The sequence below is a fragment of the Rhinichthys klamathensis genome, unplaced genomic scaffold (genome assembly GCF_029890125.1).
Source record: "Rhinichthys klamathensis goyatoka isolate OS25496 unplaced genomic scaffold, OSU_Roscu_1.1 h1tg000098l_1, whole genome shotgun sequence".
Lineage (NCBI taxonomy): Eukaryota > Metazoa > Chordata > Actinopteri > Cypriniformes > Leuciscidae > Rhinichthys > Rhinichthys klamathensis.
The window spans coordinates 4,966,813-4,986,796 of NW_026606637.1; the positions used below are offsets into that span (position 1 = coordinate 4,966,813).

The 19,984-nt window shown below is 36.3% G+C and overlaps 1 protein-coding gene across 1 annotated transcript; it reads left to right on the forward strand.

The window, feature by feature from the left end:
• The first annotated feature begins 237 nt into the window (after positions 1 to 237).
• Positions 238 to 18,450, forward strand: psmd14 (proteasome 26S subunit, non-ATPase 14). The gene is made up of 11 exons (XM_056252805.1): positions 238 to 338; positions 955 to 1,011; positions 5,551 to 5,622; positions 7,608 to 7,727; positions 10,831 to 10,901; positions 10,985 to 11,135; positions 14,118 to 14,225; positions 14,339 to 14,413; positions 14,496 to 14,621; positions 14,763 to 14,825; positions 18,265 to 18,450. Exons 2-11 carry the CDS (start codon positions 964 to 966, stop codon positions 18,361 to 18,363), a joined length of 933 nt encoding a protein of 310 aa, XP_056108780.1. The 5' UTR covers positions 238 to 338; positions 955 to 963; the 3' UTR covers positions 18,364 to 18,450.
• Positions 18,451 to 19,984: the final 1,534 nt, after the last annotated feature.

Consider the following 19,984-nt stretch of genomic DNA (forward strand, 5'->3'; position numbering starts at 1 on the left):
CGAACAGAATAGAATAGAATAGGATAGAACAGAATAGAAACGTTGATTGGCAGAGCGTAAATGCTGATAAAGTATATGAAGCACAACAACTATATACCTCAGCATATTTAATACAAATATATATATGATGAATTAAACGATGGTGTGTTATATTTTGTGTGATGTAGCTCTAAATGCGGATAATTATTTAAACGGTTAAGAGACTTTTATTTTGAAAATCCGATCTGCCTGTCCTCCCCCTGTTGTGGTACATTTCACGCTGGTAATTCTGGCTGATTCATTGTAGACGGGCTGAAACTTAGCTGGCACTCTGACACTATCTCATTCTCACTGCACAGGTAAAAGAATAATACATATTTTCTATCATAAAATAGCTGTTTATGGAATAATGCAGTCTGCGGAGGCTGTTTGTGTGATTATAAACGCTTAGTTAGTATGTTGTTGAGTGATGTATTAGTTTTGCCTCTGTAGCATCATTAGCCTTTCTTACAGTTGTTTAGAGGTTTAATTAAATTCTACTTGAATAAAATCAAAATTGTTTCTCTTATTTTACAGTATATCTTACGTCTACACATTGTCGTTTTCCCGTTGTTTGTGTTCTCATAAGTTTCATGTGCCCGTGTAAATAGCACAATGCTAAATAGCTTAGCATGTTAGCAGTTGAGGTCTGGCAGTGAATTAAAATACTGTCTGAGTATATCATAAGTAAAGGCTTTTTAATATTAATATTTGAGGTTGACACCATGGAATATTTTATTAGATACAGTTCAAAAACGGATCATTATGATAGGTAGGTGTTTTTGAATACCTAACTTAATACTACTATGTGAATGAATATTCATGATTCAGCAACATTCATAACCGTGCCCAGTGCCTTTAATATGAAAAAATAAATAAAAATAAAACCTGACAAGCTTGTAAACTAAAGACATCTGCTTGTTTCTTTGTGTCTAGATCTAAGGAATGGACCGGCTTTTGAGGCTTGGAGGGGGGATGCCGGGACTCAGCCAGGTAATAATATTTATTCTGATATTAAGATATATCTGATAAACATGATGTTGTGAATGGCATCTGCTGTGAGTGACAGCAGCCTGCAGTCATTAGACAGCTGAATACTGAAGATTGCATTACTCAGCACATCAACGCTGATGTTTACTACAACTGCCATCAAACACTGGGAGATAGTCACTGACAATTTCCATAATGCACTTGCATGTTATTAGTGGATATTTAAAATTGATAAATGTCCTTTAAAAGGTTCTCATTAAGGCGAATGGTCTTACAAAAAATTTAAATCTAAATTTAAAACTGGTTAAATTTAAATTGTTAGCTCAGGCCCATTAAATATTAACAGATAGGCCTACAGTGTTAGATTTTTAAAATGTTTTAGTAAATCTTAAAATGAACAAAGTACAATTAATAAATGCGTTAGAAGTATTTTTCATTGTTATTTTATGTTATCTAATGTAGTTAACAAATGGAACCTTATTGTAAAGTGATATTTTTTAAAGAAATTAATATTTTAATTCAGCAAGGATGCATTAAATTAAAGTTGAAAGTGACAGTAAATATATTTATAATGTTACATATTTATATTTCAAAGAAATGTTATTCTTTTGAACTTTCTATTCATGAAACTTTTTATGTAAAATATGAACCAGCACAACCGGTTTCAACATTGATAGAAATGTTTTTGTTCAGTAATTTATAACATTTGATTTAATAAGTGATTTCTGAAGGATCATGTGACGCTGAAGACTGGAGTAATGATGCTGAAAATTCAGCTTTGATTTTAAAATATATCACAAAAGAAAAAAAGTTATTTTGAATTTTGTCAAAATTTGGTGTGACCAACCTTGGTGTGACTTCTTTCAAAAACATTTAAAAATTTTACCAACCCCAAACTTTTGAACGATAGTGTATAATTAAACACTATTTTATTCTGAAAAACAACAATCTGAAAACCAGCCCTGGCGACCATATGCAATATGCCTAAAATCCTTTATAACCAGAGTGAGAGATCAACTATGGCCATCACACCAGCTTTTTAGCAAGGTTTAAAGCATTTGATTCGTACATAATGACATCCGTATTACTGCAAACGCTTCCTGTTAGTGAAAATCCCTGTGCTTGAGATTTTCTGGGAACTTCATGTGAGCAGAAATGTGTCAGGTGGTAAGCAGGTGCACAAAATAGGATGCTTTTTTGGGTGGTGTTATTGAGGGAGGGGTGTCGGTATTCTGAGAGTGTCCTCGTGTGGTTTTTCTCAAGGCTTGTGCATGATGGGTAGAGAGACGTCTCTCAGCTCTCTCTGCCAATTAACACTTCCAGTATCAGGCTGCCTCCCTCTGATTCACACCCCACTCCAGCAGGCAGAATGGAAGAGAGAGAAAGAGGGGGAAAAATGACGCCCATCATTCCTTTCTTTTCATCCGTGTTGGTTTCATACTCTTATTTCCGCAGCTGCACATCCTTAATGTTTAAAACTTGATAATATTTCATAAAGGATTGATTGGATTTTGGACAGTGTTGATTGGATTTCTGCAGTTCCAAATGTAATTTTCTCAGTCCTCGTGAGCTTTGATTGGCTGTTTGATGTTCACACATATCCATATGGCCTAATGTGTGTGTATTTGATGATTATTGAGGTACATAAATGTGTACATGACAATTACACAAGGGTCGCTTAACCTCGAAAAGATGTTTCCCAAGGTGATGGATGGATTTTGCAGGATATCTCTTCACTCCTCTGTTTGTGGAGTGTCACGCTGGCATCAATCCTGTGCTTTAGGGGGCAGCTGTCAATCAGACCGCACTGACAGTCCGCACTTCTCAATCTAGGAACAACATTTACACATTGATAATATATAACTTCCTCCATAGGATGACTTGAAATATTTAAATGAATACATATGAATATACTAAAATAATCCAATTAAAATATAATCACATAAACTGCAATCTTTTCTTTCTCTCCCCTCAATAAGTTAAATAATATTGTTCTTATGGAAGAACACGCAGTTCTAGAAATGTCTGGAATCGCATAATGAATAATGGTTAATTAATTTAATATATAAATACTCCCAGTTCTGTTAATAGAAACTGTTTGGAAACAAGCAGCTTTGTTATATCATATATCTTAAAAAAACACACTTTAAATCCCCAATTAAAAATAACATCAGTCAATCTTTTTATTGCCATTAATAATTTTATTACACATTACATTTGTTTGCAGATTTATTACATTTATTACTATCACAATTCTCAGTCTTTAAGATCCGGTAGTTAGTCACATTCTTCTTCTCACGGTATTAGTAGATGTTTCAAAGAACTTTGTTAATAAGCTGCCTAATTAATGACTCTGTTGACACCTGGAATTAACATCCAACTCTGTTGTGTCAAAGTTTGGGTCTCTGATTTTGTGATTACCTGCATTACTTTGTTTCACTGCATGTTGATGTCAGACACCAAAGATGGATCTTTTGAATCTCTACCTAGCTTGAAAAGGTCATTTATCTCCCTTATTGCACGTGTTTTGCTCTGTCTGAGGCGGATTTTAATATTAGATGTAAACGGATCCAATGAAGGTCGGATGATCCATTTACTAGCATTTAACTCATGTCTCACTGAGGGCTGGTATTGTGGCAAGCTTATTTGACTTTTATTCATTCCCAGGAAACAACCCTCTACAGACACACTGAAGCTTGAGTCGCCATTGGCTAGTACATTTTGTTTTTTTTTACTCGCCAGACTTTTTACATGGAATGCAAGAACAATGCAACTAAAAAAAATATATAAATATGAAAATATAAATTTCAAGCCTTATTAAAGAAGTAAACAGTAACAGTCTGTAATAAAATAAGCTACAGGGGGCTACAAGCTTCTTCCCGGGTTGGTTGCCCGCGGGAACAGGCAACAATGGAGTTGAGGCCATGTTGGGCTGCTTTAGAGAAGAGGAAGAGTAGGCTAGAGCTTGCGGTTATGAAGGGCGCTGCCACACACTGGGCCAGCTAACCAATCACAGCACATTTCGTATTTCGGAAGGAGGGGCGAAAACGACGCGTTTAACCAGACTGGGGAAAGAGGAGCTGTAATCATGTAAAATATGTGAAAATATTGCGTTTTTTGAACAATCAAGCATGAAAACATATTCTAGTACTCCCCAAAAACAAAATCAAGACTTTGTAATAGGGCATAATGGGACCTCTTTAATTCTTAATATCAGCAAGTAAAACCTATCTGTAATTGCATTTGAATGGAATATTTAACTAGTGAAAATGCAGTAACATCTATTAAGAATTAAGTTTTTAATAGTTTGAATAACATTTTTGTTAGCAAAAATTCATGTTTTGTAATTATTTGGGGTGTGATGAGATTGTGTGTCATGCGATATATATTTCTTTTTACAATAACACAACAGTGGTGTGCCATGCTATATTAAAACGTGAATATATATATCTCGTTGAGGTGAAAAGCTGTCTCGCGATATCAGCATGGCTGAGTTGAGTTTGTGGCTAAATTTTTTACAGTGATTGCATTATTGCTGTATTTTATTCCATATGATTCATACTCGGAATGTAGATCTGAAGTGACATTACAAGATTAGAAGTGTAGGGCTGACACAAATCCATGAACCGCATTATCAGATATTTTTCTGCATCTGCTCGATATATTAAAACAATTTAAAAATCATAATATAGCACAGTATAGTGCTGTCATTTATAAACCTTCACTAACATAGGAGAATACATCAGTATTGTTGTTCATCACGATTTCAAAATTAGTTAAACCTCTCGCTCTGAGTTTGCATGTTTTGATGTCCACATGTTCTTGTTCAAGAAATAATGGGCTGTAGCATTTCTTTTGTAAAGAAGTGGCCAAATATGAATGATTTAGTAGAAATCATGTGAATTACATTTAGATTGGCCAATATTAAACAAGAATTTGATCATGTGGCATCTGCAGGCGTTTGTTATAATACATAATATACATAAGTTATTGTTTATAATATTATGGCAGTATTGTTCAATAAAACCATAACATTTCTTGCTTTTGATACTTTCAATTATTATTGTCTTGTTGTTATTATATATGTATTTTAAGTCATTTGAAAGTGTATTTCCTTTTTATTACCACAAATTTTGTTAATTTACAAAATAATTGGCAATTAGTGTCAGCCCTAGATTTGTTAAATAAGTAAAATGCACCTGCATTGTTTTTCAGACTTTTTTTTGTGACTTTATTCGAATAAAATACCATTTTTCCAGTCCTATTTTGTCATTGAATATTTCTTAAATAGTGTTTCTTAAAAATATTGCCTCGTTTTCGTAACCCCCCAAATATCGTGTATCGTCCCGTGAGCTAAGTTTATAATCACACCCCTAGTAATTATGTAATTTTTTTTATATCATGAATTCATATTTGTACTAGTGGAAATAGAATAGTTTCCTAGTTCCTTCAAATCGGCTAACCATAGAGTAAACGAGCAGTGTCTTGCTAAAGAGATTTGATTCCCCTGGACTGAAGTGTAACTGTGTGTGTTTTCTGCAGGGTCCTCCCACAGATGCCCCTGCTGTGGACACAGCTGAACAGGTGTACATCTCCTCCCTCGCCCTGCTGAAGGTCAGAACTCAGGATACACACAGTTCCTCTCTCACACACACGTTCTCTTTCATACCTGTTCTCGAGTACTGGTTATTTCTCCTGGTTTTTAGTTCTGTCGTCGCGGTTTCAGTTTGGTTCTGTAAATACATTGTATGTTGTTGCTATTAGAGGTGTATGATTAGACTAATTTGAGGCCACAAACATAATTTTAATGCTGTGATTGGTCGTCGATACCAATCAGATTTTCCATATTTAGGAGCACAAGCATTAAAAGGGCTCATGACATGGATTTTTTTATTCCTTGAGGTAGGCTTACCATGTTAATGAAGTTTTTTGCACAAATAAACAAACAAATATATATATAATATATAAACATGCAGAAAAATGTTTGATTTGCGGATGTAAAACTATTTGTTGAGGAGGAGGAAGTCATATGCAAATGTATTTGCTCGGGATGCACAGATACCCCTTTTTCCAGAACGAGGCTGATACAGATTCTTTTATTTTTGGTACTCGCTGACACCAATACCTGTATTTTCACTGCATTTGGCATTTTTAAACATGTTAGGTAGACCTGTAAAATGTATTGTTAGTAAACCTGTTGTATTGTACAAGCTTCTGTTACTTTCACTGTTCATTCTATTGCTCTAAAAAAATGTATCTTTCATTTAAAGGGGACCTATTATGCCCCTTTTTTCAAGATGTAATATAAGTCTCAAGTGTCCCCAGAATGTGTCTGTGAAGTTTCAGCTCAAAACACCCCACAGATAATTTTTGAGTTGAAGCAAAAACATGCTTTTTTCATGCTTTACAGCTCGTGCCTCGGATACATATGTTTGATTATTATCTCTATTGTGAACACGATTACATGGCATTGCAGTTCAACATCAAGAAAGTTATTATTTGCATACGTTTTAAAGCCATATCAGTTTAAACTTCTATGGTTTTCTGAGCGCACGGAAAGCTGGCTATCAGACGGCGCATCGTGGGAGTCTAAGTTCTTTTTTACGTCTTATTTTTTAAGCTGTAAAATTCACACAAGGTTATGTCAAAAACACACAGTTAACATAAACACATTTTGCATAATAGGTCCCCTTTAATAGCAGAGAACATATTTAGAGCTGCTTCAGCAGAGCTCAATGCTAAGAATCTTTTTCTACTGGCCAGGGGTGCGTTTCCCGAAACCATAGTTGCTAACCTGTTAGCAACTTAGTTGGTTGGCAATGGGAAATTGCATTGCAACCAACAAAGTTGCTAACTTAGTTAGCAACTATGGTTTCGGGAAACGCACCCCTGGTTAGGTCAGTGGTTAAAATTTTTAGATACCAGTGAAATATCACAATTCTCTATTACAATGATACTACCACAGCAAAAACTACTAGCCTAATTAATGTAAATTTATAACATTATTATACAAGTAAACAGTCAGTAATAAAATAAGAACAAATAATCCAAAACAAATAGCACAAATAAATACAGATAAAAATGAAATAAATGGTGCTTTTCAGGATTTCAGGAAGGTCTAACTGTAGTGTTCAGCTAGAGAATTTGAATAAATAGGCGTAAATATTTAACTTGTTTAACATTCTATTAATTTGATAAATTTATTTCATAGACATCCTTCTGATATATCCATTTTGCTCTCTGTTTGCTTGGTTATCTGTGTTTCTTTGTCACAAGCACTGTACTGTACACGTTGCGTGGTATCGGTTGTTGGCATCTAAACATTTTAATAAGTTCACGCACTATCGGGCCGATACCGATAGTGGTATCGGTATCATCAGTGCATCCCTAGTAATTATCCATGTGTCAAAATGAGCTGTTTTTGGAGCTTGATTAAATAAATACTTTGTTTATAATGAGGAGGATGTTTTAAGCTGTGAAACTTGCAGGATGTTTTAATGGTTAAAGGAATTTGATTTCTCATGTTATGACCCCTTTAAGAGGAAAAGAACCAGTGTTATTTTTCCTCTTTCATTCCATTTGTTTGTTTGTGTGTATAGATGCTGAAACATGGCCGTGCTGGTGTGCCCATGGAAGTCATGGGTCTGATGCTGGGAGAGTTTGTGGATGATTACACTGTACGCGTGATTGACGTGTTTGCCATGCCACAGTCAGGAACGGTGAGTGAACATTTTTGATATCTTGGTTAGAGCCCGACCAATATGGCTTTTGGGGGGCTGATGCCAATACCGATATTAGGGAGTAAAAAAAGCCCGATACCGATATATCGGCCGATATTATTTATTATAATACAATAGCAATATTATTTATGTGTATTATAGTACAGTATACCAGTCAAAAGTTTGGACACTTTCCTATTGGTGTGTACAAACTTTTGATGGGTACTTTACACAGTATAAACAGAATAAATATATTTTATAAACACGTTTTGCAATGATCACTCAAATGTGGTGATCAAACATTTGTGTGACACAGATATGTAATGGAGGCAGGGGGAATGATAGAATGAGAATTATACAGTTGAGCTGTAACCAAACTAGTTTGCATTGCATGTTATATTGTATTATATTATAAATACTGTTGCATAATCTTCACTAACGACTTTGTCTTTTAATTTAGTCATAACTTGTATCAATAAATATATATAAAAAGTGTCACTGACAAAACCTTATTATCTTCTATTTTTAGTCTTAAAGGAGCTGTATGTAAGATTGTGGCCAAAACTAGTACTGCAATCACTGTCAAATTACTGTAGAATGGTGTATCCCCTCCCCCTCCTCCCTGACTCGAGGTTGCCAGATCGGCTGCAGGATCCAGCAGGAACGTGACGAGCTGCAGCTGTGGTAACTAGAGCAGACCTGGCAACCCGGATGCCACAACACTACTGACTTTGTGATTGGTAGATAGGTGGAGGGTGGAGCATCAGACCAAAACACAACATGACAACATCAACATCAGTTGAGGGCTGCAACTGCACTTTTTAAATGACAATATCCTGGCCAGACTACTGTTGTCAGTGATATAAGTATTTGAAATGTACATGATTTCTTAATGTCTAGTGACATTTCAGGGCCATTTTATGATTAATTGAAATACATTTCTTACATACAGCTCCTTTAATTCCTCTAATCTCTACCAGTGGAGGAAGAACTCAGATCTTTTTACTAAAGTAAAATTAATAATATCATAATGAAAACGTTTTTAATTACATATGTACAATACTTTTATACTATTTTAAATAATTAGTAAGCAAAATGTACTAAACCTAAACGTGAAACTAGGCTACTCTTAATGCAAAATGGCCCTATATAAAGTGTTATGATTATATAAATTATTGGAATATTAATTGATGTTGTAACGTAGCGTTATAGGCAGAATGAGCTTTAACACTGTGTCTACACCGGACGCGGCCGTTATTGCTCGCGTCGCAACAGCTGTTTACCCTAGACAAAGCAGAATCAGTTTACTGTCGGAGATTTGCTCGCGCCACGCATTTTAATCAATGTTTCATCAACCAATTGCCTGGATTGAATAAATAAGAAGTAAATATAGCAGACAATATAATCAGGACTTCTCAGCTGCGCGCTTGCAATAGTCACAAGCTCACACAATACGTGACAGAGGCTGGTATACAGAGAAATCAATTCTGTGAATTACACTGCACAAATCACAAGTAGGCCACTACCCACAGGATGAAGAAGGGTTGGCTCTCAGTCTCCACAGGCTACATAAAATATTCATTTCATTTTATTTTATTTTTCGTGTTCGCATTTATGAGGAAAAAACAATGTTACAGACGCGACAGTTCAGCACTACGGACGTGAGCGCTCTGAAAGCGGCACTAAAATATGCTTTGAAACTTTCACATAGACCTCAAACAGAAAGCACAAAACCTTTCGTTTCAAAGTGAATTTCGTTTTGTATTAATTGTATCTTAATTTTAATCAATGTTTCATCAACCAATTGCCTGGATTTAAGAAGTAAATATAGCAGACGATAGATAATCTCGACACGGAGGCGCCTGCGGGTGAACTGGAGCTCGTCTCATGAACCGAAACTCAGCGTATAGACCTGAGAATTGAAATATATCTATATTGAAATGTCTACTTTTAAACAGAACAATTCAAAACGAAAGACAGACAGACTTATGTAATCGTATGAAATGTGCATTTCTCTCTGGCGCGCGTTCACTGAAGATCGCGAGTCAGCATCGTCAACTTCATCTTTGGCTGACACTGACTGAAAACACTTGTTTATTAATAAACGATTAAAATGTCTCCTTGCTATATTTGTTGTATTCATAATCATTACTTTAGCCAGTTCTTTGTGACAGCTTTTAGGTGCTTTATTGACAGCGCCACCCTTAAATGAATCACGGCACCCGCATTTTTTTAAATATTCATTTATCGGCCATTATAAATGCCGATACCGATAGTTTGGAAAATGCCTAATATCGGCCGATAATATCGGCCCGCCGATATATCGGTCGGGCTCTAATCTTGGTATACTCTATCAGGGTCACCGGGGGTCCTTAAAGTCTTAAAATAAGTTGTATCAAATGTAAGGCTAATTAAATATATTAAAGGGTATAAGAAAGTCTTAATTATCATTTCAAGAGGTCTTAAATTTGGGGACAGAAAAACAGGAATCGCAATATATGATTTAATGTAATTATTAAACTTCAAAAGGCTATGATTTAATTTAGAACTTCATGTTTCAAAGTAAAAACACTCACAGTTTCAGAGCATATCGCAATCAATGAATACCACACATTTATTTCAAGAGATTTCTTATGATCTACTGTATCTACTGAATAATGACAATGTTTACCTTATGGTCGTTATCTCATACCTGCAAACTCATTGCATGTCTTAAACTTGCATGTCTAAAAAAGCATATGTATACAGGGTTTACCAGCTGTTCCATAAGTGCCACCTACTGACAGAGAGTGAAATTGCATTTTCATTCAGTGAATGGATCGAAAACAAGCTAATGCTCATTATAAAAATCTAAACAAATAGGATATATATATATATATAAATGTATGTTTATGTTACCATAGATTTTGCTTAATCTTGTCAATTTGGCAATCATTTTATTTGTGCAGGGCTTGTATTTGATTTTAAAAACCCTGCAGATACTCTCTGATTACTATTGTATTCTCTGAAGATGTCACATTACCTTTGAGTCGATGTATTTGACAGCAAGCTTTAGTGTGTTTTCTGCTCCTAGAGCGATTCTGACTGTTTGTTCTGTTGACAGGGTGTGAGCGTTGAGGCCGTGGACCCTGTTTTTCAAGCCAAGATGTTGGATATGTTAAAGCAGACGGGAAGGTGAGAGAATCAGAGTGAAAATGAAAATCTGTTCTGATATAAAACTGAATGTCAGATAATGAGGGTTTGGGATCTCTGTGTAGGCCTGAGATGGTGGTGGGCTGGTACCACAGTCACCCTGGTTTTGGCTGCTGGTTGTCGGGTGTGGACATTAACACACAGCAGAGTTTTGAGGCGCTGTCGGAGCGCGCTGTTGCCGTGGTGGTCGATCCCATCCAGAGCGTCAAGGGAAAGGTAGCGGTCCAGAAACATACACAATGCAACACTCGTTTTAATGGAATCGGTCATTATCTAGAAGTGTTTTCATTTTTTGGGTCTCCTATTCCTTTAAACACACACTAACAGATGTTACCGCTTCTCACACACATTCTGCAGAGATTCTTCTTTCTTTTCTGCTGTATATGTGAACGTGCACTCACACTTCCTGTCAGAGTGTGAGAGTGTCTGGATGTCTGTGATTTTTCTTGTCCGCTTGCCGCTGTGAGCTCTATTAGCACCCTCTGAACCACGTGAGATAGTGTGAGGACTCCATCTCTATCTCAGTCCTGTGTAGGGGGATGGGGACAGGAAGAGGAGATGCTTTTTAGGAAGAGGAAGGGGGCATGAAAAAGAGAAAGCAAATAACATATACTGTAGTAACATAGATATAGTTCAGTTTGATTGATTATGGATGTAAATATTTTTAAGGCTGACCAATAAAAACATACATATAAAAATTGATTAATTGTGCTATTCAAAAGTTTAGAGTAAGATTTTTTTATTTATTTAAAGAGGCTAGTGTTTTTATTCAGCAAGGATGCATTACATTGAACAAAAGTGACAGCAAAGCCTTTATAATGTAACAAAAGAAATTTCAAGTAAATTCTGTTCTTCTGTTCTGTTCATCAAAGAATCATGGCAAAAAAGTATCATGGTTTCCACAAAAAATCTTACGCAGCACAACTTTTGATGATAATAATAATAATAAATGTTTCTTGAGCAGCAAAGCAGCATATTAGAATGATTTCTGAAGGGTCATGTGACACTGAAGACTGGAGTAATGTTAAAAATTCAGCTTTGCCATCACAGGAATAAATTATATTTTAAAGTAGATTCAAATAGAAAACTGTTCTTTTAAATTGTAATTATATTTCAATATTTTTCGTTTTTTACTTTGTTTTTAATCGAATAAATGCAGCCTTGGTGTGCATACATGATGTCATTCATAAACATTAAAAAATCTTAATGACCCTAAACTTTTGAACAGTAGTGTACCTTCTTTATGATGCTTACATTATTGTAATACATCTATTACAATCATTTATTATTTATGTGCATCGAGAGTCAATTTGACCAATAATAAAATTGATTTTTACTTAATATATTTGAGCGGTGGAGGGAGACTGGAATTTAGCTTAACTTTAACTTTAGTATTTACTTTAGTATACTTTAGTATTTGAGCTGAAAGGTTTTTATTGCATTGCACTTGTTTGTTTTCGGTTTTAAAATATTCATGTACCACACCTCCAGAGTATCATCACGTCTCTGTGAACACAGTACAAGTGGTTTAAAAAGGGTTTGTGACTTCTTCATGGTGTCAGCACTACATGGTCTCTCCGTCGGTCTTTCTCCTGCGCACCCTCCCAGCATCACACACTCAACCTGGCAGAGGGAACGTCCCCCTTAGCACAGATGTGGAGCACTGCAGGATTTTACACCAGTTCATTCAGTCAGGATCTAACGAGTCCCCAGGGTTCAGGAGGCGTTACTTTGTGCTCTTCCAGACAATCTGCTCCCTCTCCTACTTAACACTCTTTTGTCCAAGACAAAAACTCCCATCACTGTGATTTGGTCTAATGCTTTACTTGTGTTTTATTTCACTTCTTTCTGCCTTTTAACATCCTATCTTCATAACATCCTATTTAAAATCAGTGGCATCAGTAGGTGTTTTGTGTACCTGAGACCCAATTAAAAAACCTAATTAAAAATTGTGACACTGCATTTGAAACAAGGTATGATGCATAATGAAGTCTTTTTTATTTTTTGTAGTTCTAAAAGCTTTAATACAACTTTATTATTTAGTCTTTATTATGGCTATAATTATAATTTTATAATTGTACGGTATTATGTCGCTGGTCCTTTTTATGCTGTAAAAATCTGCCCACATCACCATATTCCCTTTAATTTTGGAAATAGGCCATGATAAAATAATTAATACAATGTAATTCATCATAACATTTCATTATACAGTTCTATATTTGGTTAAAGAAAAACTGTTTAACCAGCATATCTAGCTTTCCATGTCTTTATTTACTAAATATTTTCAAGCGTTTTTTTCTTCAGATTTAAAAAGAAATATGAAGAGTTATACTGGAAATATATGTTGTTATACATCCTGAATATAAAGTTATATTTCTGATTATATATATATATGTAAAATGGAATATATATTTACATCTTGAATATAAAGACATCACTGAGTAAGTATTTTACTCCCCAAAGGGAGTATTTTTTCATCTACTTTCAATTTTATTTTTTCTCTCATATTTTTTACATTTTATTTCACTCGTCCACTTTTTCCTTTGTAAACTCTTATATCAATATATTACTCGTATACTATTATGTCAATAAATGTCCTTTGTAGCTAGTCTTATAATATAATATTATATAATAAAATCCTCCCTGGCACACTTCCTTAAATTTTTACAGTATATAGCTGTCGCCTATACTGTAACTCTTAAACCACAAAAGAAACGTCTAATCCTACATTTTTAGAACCACAATGGGGGGAAAAACTGGCACAGAATGTCACTGTTTTGCCAGAGGTGTTCAGCTCGATGCTGGAAAAGAGGTTTATATAGTCACTCACCACCATAAATCGTCTGTCACCTCTCTTCCATTATGTGTGTACATGGCTGTGGTGTTTCTGTGTGTGACGGTTGCTCTGCTCAATAGTGTTCATGTGGGCAGGCTTGACCTGTGTGTGAGCTCATGTGCGTTATCATCACATATGGGATGTGACAGCAGGACAAAGCCTGCGCTCTTACTGTAAATGTATTTTTTTTCTGTCCTCTGGATTAGATCAGATTTTATTTACTGGTGTCCTCTCACTCCCTAAAACCAGAGTGAGGTTATTTTGTAGCTCCCATAATGCATTCAAACAAAAAATTCCTTTTTATATATAAACTATTGATTTAGGTAAGGATATGAACACCACTATTCATTTTCCTCCTCCAGGTTGTGATTGATGCTTTCAGGCTAATAAATGCCAATATGATGGTACTGGGTCATGAGCCACGTCAAACCACTTCTAACCTGGGACACCTCAACAAGCCCTCTATTCAGGTTACATTTTTATATATATAAAAAAATATATTTTTTTATATTTATGAAATAAAAAATAATGTATATATTACTTTTAATGTAGAATTTTACTAAAAGTCGTATATCTTGTGCAGGCTTTGATTCATGGACTCAACAGACATTATTATTCCATTACTATCAACTACAGGAAAAATGAATTGGAACAGAAGGTTTGAACTTATAGATGTTTTAACATGCTTTTTGTTCTTCGTTTGTTAAGACCAGACAGTCATACTGTGTTTATGTGTTCAGATGTTACTGAACCTCCATAAAAAAAGCTGGATGGAGGGTCTGACCCTGCAGGATTACAGTGAACACTGCAAACTGAACGAGACCATCGTCAAGGAGATGCTCGAACTGGCCAAGAACTACAATAAGGTGAGAAAATGCACAGGGACGTGGGTGTCTTGCTCTCAAGTGTGAAAAGTTAAATGGTGAGCTGAAATGGAGCTTTTCTGTGGGGAGCTTTTCATTCATGAAGTATGTTTGATTTAAAAAAAATTAATTTCTTCCCTTCAGGCTGTGGAGGAAGAAGACAAGATGACTCCTGAGCAGCTTGCCATTAAGAACGTTGGAAAACAGGTTTTTAGTTTCTTCTTGTCTCTTTCTTTGTATTGTTGGTGGTTTGTCACTATATTTACTAGGGCTGGGTTAAAAATATAGATTTCTCGATTTTAATCAGTTCTCATTTTGAAAGACCGATATTGATTCTTAGGGCCCGTTTGCACCTGGTCACTTCATGCGTTTTCTCTGATTGGATAGCTATCTGATAAATAAAATAAAAAAAGACCAGGTGTAAATGCCCTTCAAAAAACTTTTGAAACGGATTTATATCTGATCACTCAAACAACTTCAGGAGGTGGTCTGAGACGCATTCCAGATGAAACTGGACAAGTGTAAATGCATCTGGTTGTTGTAACCACATATGAAAATTTTACTCCTCCCAAAATAAACGTGAGAGCTTGTTAAAGGCTGTATGGCGTTATAGCCAGATATGACAGCGCTACAGCAACACGCATCATAGCAGATGACTAGCTGAGTATCTGTTCAGCAAACTGCCGCAATGGGCTATATGCACGCATAACTTCCGCGTTTGACGCAAGGATGCTCGTGCGTTTCCGTTTGGGGAGATTTAAAGCGGAGGAAAACCGAGGAAAACGGGATTATGGCAGAGTCTTCAAAATGTACTGTCCTCTCGTCTTTGAAACGAAACTTTAATACGTTTAGATGTAATTTTATATATAGTTATGTTTATTTAATATAATAAACACAGAAGCATAAACAAAATGAGGAGTGTCTGTTTTTGTGACTAACGTTTCTTTAGTATAGCAATTGAGTATAAAAACCAATATAAATTCTCGGTATAGCATTGGACTCTACGATCGGCGGAAGTAATCCAGCATCCTTAGACCTTCACCGGAAATACCGCCGTGCATAGAGCCCATTGAAACTGAAAGTAAGTCACAGATGCCCAACACCAAATCATCTTCATCAAAAGTAGTGAGTTAATGATCTTACCAGTGCTGATGCCTTTCTCTCTCCTACTGCGGTCTATGATCTTGAAATAAGCTGATGCAGCTTATATCTGTTGCTTTCGCTGATGTAAACTGTTAAATTTGCATATAGTGCGGGAATTGAAGATCGGATTTATATCTGTTTTGCTGAGACACATTTATGGGGCTGTTTACACCTGGCCACTTCATGCGTTTTCTGTGATCGGATAGCTATCCGATCGTGAAAAGACCAGGTGTAAATGCCCTCCGAAACGCATTCGAGACGGATTTGAATCCGATCGCTCAAACCACTTCAGGAGGAGGTCTGGGCCGCATTCCAGACGAAACTGGACAAGTGTAAATGCATCTGGTTGTTGAAACCACATTTTAAAATTTTACTCCTCCCAAAAATGCTAAAAAATAAACGTGTGAGAGCGTGTTATAGGCTATATGTCATGTTATAGTCAGATAGGACGACGCTACTGCGAAACGCATCACCTCAGATGGGTAGCTGAGCGTCTATTCATCAAGACAACGTGCAAACTGAGCATGCAACACAACTTCTCGTCCAGGCCCTGGTCATTTCTAGGCTTGATTACTGCAATGCTCTTCTGGCTGGACTTCCATCATGTGCAACTAAACCTCTACAAATGATCCAGAATGCTGCAGCTCGTCTGGTCTTCAACGAGCCCAAAAGGGCCCACGTCACTCCTCTGCTCATCTCTCTGCACTGGCTACCACTCGCTGCTCGCATCAAGTTCAAGGCTTTGACGCTTGCTTACAGATTGACCACAGGTTCAGCTCCCTCCTACTTCCACTCACTACTACAAGTCTACATCCCTACCAGAAGCCTACGATCGGTCAATGAGCGACGGCTCGTGGTACCATCACAGCGGGGCACAAAATCACTCTCCAGAACATTCTCATTCACGGTTCCATGCTGGTGGAATGATCTCCCCACCCTCATCCGGAATGCAGAATCCCTGACAACATTCAAAAGACAACTGAAAACTCATCTCTTCCGGGAGCACTTAACTTAAAAAAAAAAAAAAAAAAAAAAAAAATATTTTCCTCTAAATCCTCGCTTGCCTGGCTTATGCTACTCCGAGCTATGTCTGAACTTTGTATTTTGAGCACTTCTTGCGTTGCTTTTGCCTCTTCACGATGACTCGCTTGGTTTAGTCCTCAGTTGTAAGTCGCTTTGGATAAAAGCGTCTGCTAAATGACTAAATGTAAATGTAAATCAAAGTGAAAGTAAGTCGCAGACGCTTAACACACAATCATCTTCATTAAAAGTAAAGAAACGAAATGATCTTACCAGGGCTGTTGCCGCTCTCTCTTATTGCGGTCTTTGGTGATCAAAAAATGCAGCTCATATCTGTTGCTTTCTGTGACGTGCACTCCATTAAATCTGCATATAGCGCGGGAGTTGAAGATCGGATTTATATCCGTTTTGCAAAGACACATTTATGTGACCAGCTGTAAATGGAATCGTTTTGATAAATCAGATAGCTATCCGATCTGAGAGAACGCATGAAGTGGTCAGGTGTAAACAGACCTTATGTGGCCAATTGTAAATGGAACCGTTTTAACAAATCAGATGGCTATCCAATCAGTAAAAACACATGAAGTTGACCAGGTGTAAACGGCGCCTTAAATTCCATGAATCGATCTTTCAGTCTATGCTGTTTTCAGTTGATGAATGAACTAAGCTTTGTAGCGCACCTCCCATGAAATAAATCGCAATAAGCTTTGTTACTTCTGATATGAAACAAAGTCTCAGCTTTTGAAATTGTCAATTTTATGACAAAATTAAAACAATAAATACTGTTTTGGCGCTCTTTAATGTGGTGTGACCGTTCGCTGTTACCTGATCTGATCATCTCTTTCGCTTAACTAGTTACAGCATTAAATAAACATGAATGAACATCAGAAGGTATGTTGAAAGATACAGTACAACTTACTGAAATCTGTATCGTCACATGTGTGTTTAGTGTTTCGCTTAGTGTTTCAACCGCCGAAAGACAGGAAAACCGCTTGTAAACAATGTCACGTAATTACATTTACCTCAGAAAAGCCATTCAAAACGCATCAGTCTGCTATTTTTACTTAACCTCAATATTGAATGTATTTTTAAATAAATGGGTCATGTTAGCCACAATTACAATTATTTATTTATTTATTTTTAAAAAGGAAAGAAAAATAATGTTGTAGTATAATATTATAAGAAACTCCCTTATGTGCAATTTAAATGTAAGTTGCCTACAAATCAGGTAATTTGAACCTTGTAGTTATATATTATAGTGATGAACCAACTAGGGTTCCTTGTACAGATTCCATTCTCAAACAGTCGAAATCGAATTGGGGTGCTTGTGAATCGAATTGTGAAATATGTGTCCGTGCCTAGTCCTAGTAATTACTGTAAACCATAGCAGACCTGGGAAATACTAGTGTTTGACATCTTTTTGTAGTCTGAGGTTTACAGGACTTAATGGACCACATGTCTGCTATTCTCTTTCTCTCTGTAGGATCCCAAACGGCATTTGGAAGAGCATGTGGATGTTCTTATGACATCCAATATTGTGCAGTGCCTCGCAGCAATGTTGGACACCGTTGTGTTCCAGTGATTTCCCTCTCCGTTTCTGTTTGTGCATAAATGTTCATATTCTACAACTGTTTTGTCTTTTTAAGAAATAAACACAAAATTCCAGTAACGCCATTGTCTTTCCTTCATGGACATCAAGGAAAGGTTGCACATGTAGAAAACAATTGTTCCAACTCTAGAAATGACTCATTATTATTATTATTATCAAGTTCATTATGTAGATCTTGAATTATTACTGCAAAGGGATGTAGTTTCAGTGTAAATCAGTTGTCCTTGCATTTCCCCTTGAAGTTCCTGAGGAATGAAATCTCTGAGGGAGATTTTCAGAGAACAACAATGAAACACCTTATTTAAGATGACAGCTCTCCAGGACGATGCTTAAGTGAGCATCAGTGTGAAATATTTATTTGTGTGCTCGGTAAACATGGTTGTTCCTGTCTAAACGGTTTCACTTGATTTCAGAAATATTTAGAAGTCACCTCTTTATAAACCCATCTCTAATTCTGTCCCTTAGATCAAGTAACATTGTCTCTGAAATTAAGCAAAGATGTAACTATTGCACACCCCCTTTAAGGTGATATAAGAGGATTATTCTTCTGTAATGACTGGCTGGCTGTAAATTATTTTACTTGTAGGTTATTTTATTGCTATCGCTAAGATAAAAGACCAGTACAATGTAGAAAGCAACAGTGTAAGCACTGCCATACTATATGAGAAAGTAATAATCTGTAATGTAGTGTGTTACTTTTTTTCTTTGGGCTAACTAGATAACTTGTTTAGCTACAATTTCCTACCATGTTATCGTTGTCATGGCGACTCTTAAACTTCGAGAAATTTATCAGTTTTTATGCTCACTGTATATTAAAATTGGCCATTATGCAATATTTAGGCCTATTTGGCCGCAATATAGTGCTGAAAAGGCCTAAAGAGTAGGCTAAATGATGTAGCGTCACCAGCTAATTTGACCAAAAATAATGACCATTAATAATAAACAATAAAAAAATATTCCGAACTGTGCTTAAAATAAAACCAAGTCCTTGGTTGAGTTTAAGAAAGCTTTTGACTGACTTAATTACTTAATTTTTTTCTTCTTTTATTTGTAGAGCTGGTGTCACTATACAGATTTCTCAGGAGGACACAGTGATATGTCAGTAGCTGGAACAGTTTTTATACACTGTAACCAGAGCCGGCCGAGCCACTAATTGCACACACCGTTGCAATTGCAAAGGGCCCCGTGGCCAGCAGAGGGCCCCTAGAGTCACTGCTAGCTAGTGGGGGGAAAAATCGCACAACAAAAGTAACATAAAATAAATAAATAAAAAGAAATGGACCTACAGCGCTCTTTATCAGACATCATGATAAGCACAGAGTTGTTATTTATTTAGTTCTGTATTATGGCAAATCAACCGGGAGCTCCCCGCGAAGGCGCGCGCGCGTCTTGATCCCGACTGCCCCATGATGTCACTCGTTGTCACTTGGTCAGTCAGTTAGCGACTCCGACGAATCGACGATGTCTGACAAGAAACGAAAATATCTTTCTGGCCAAGAAAAACGACAAAAAAGAGCCTGGAAGAAGAGAAGAAGCAAGAAGTTAAAGGTACGTAAGCCTGTATTTTCCGAGTTCTGTAATATGGATAATCTGC

Coding starts and splice junctions, on each gene's coding strand:
- psmd14 (XM_056252805.1), top strand. CDS start 964: ATGGACCGGCTTTTGAGGCTTGGAGGGGGGATGCCGGGACTCAGCCAG. Junction 11,136..14,117: donor TCCAGAGCGTCAAGGGAAAG/GTAGCGGTCCAG, acceptor TTCCTCCTCCAG/GTTGTGATTGATGCTTTCAG. Junction 14,414..14,495: donor AAAATGAATTGGAACAGAAG/GTTTGAACTTAT, acceptor TTATGTGTTCAG/ATGTTACTGAACCTCCATAA.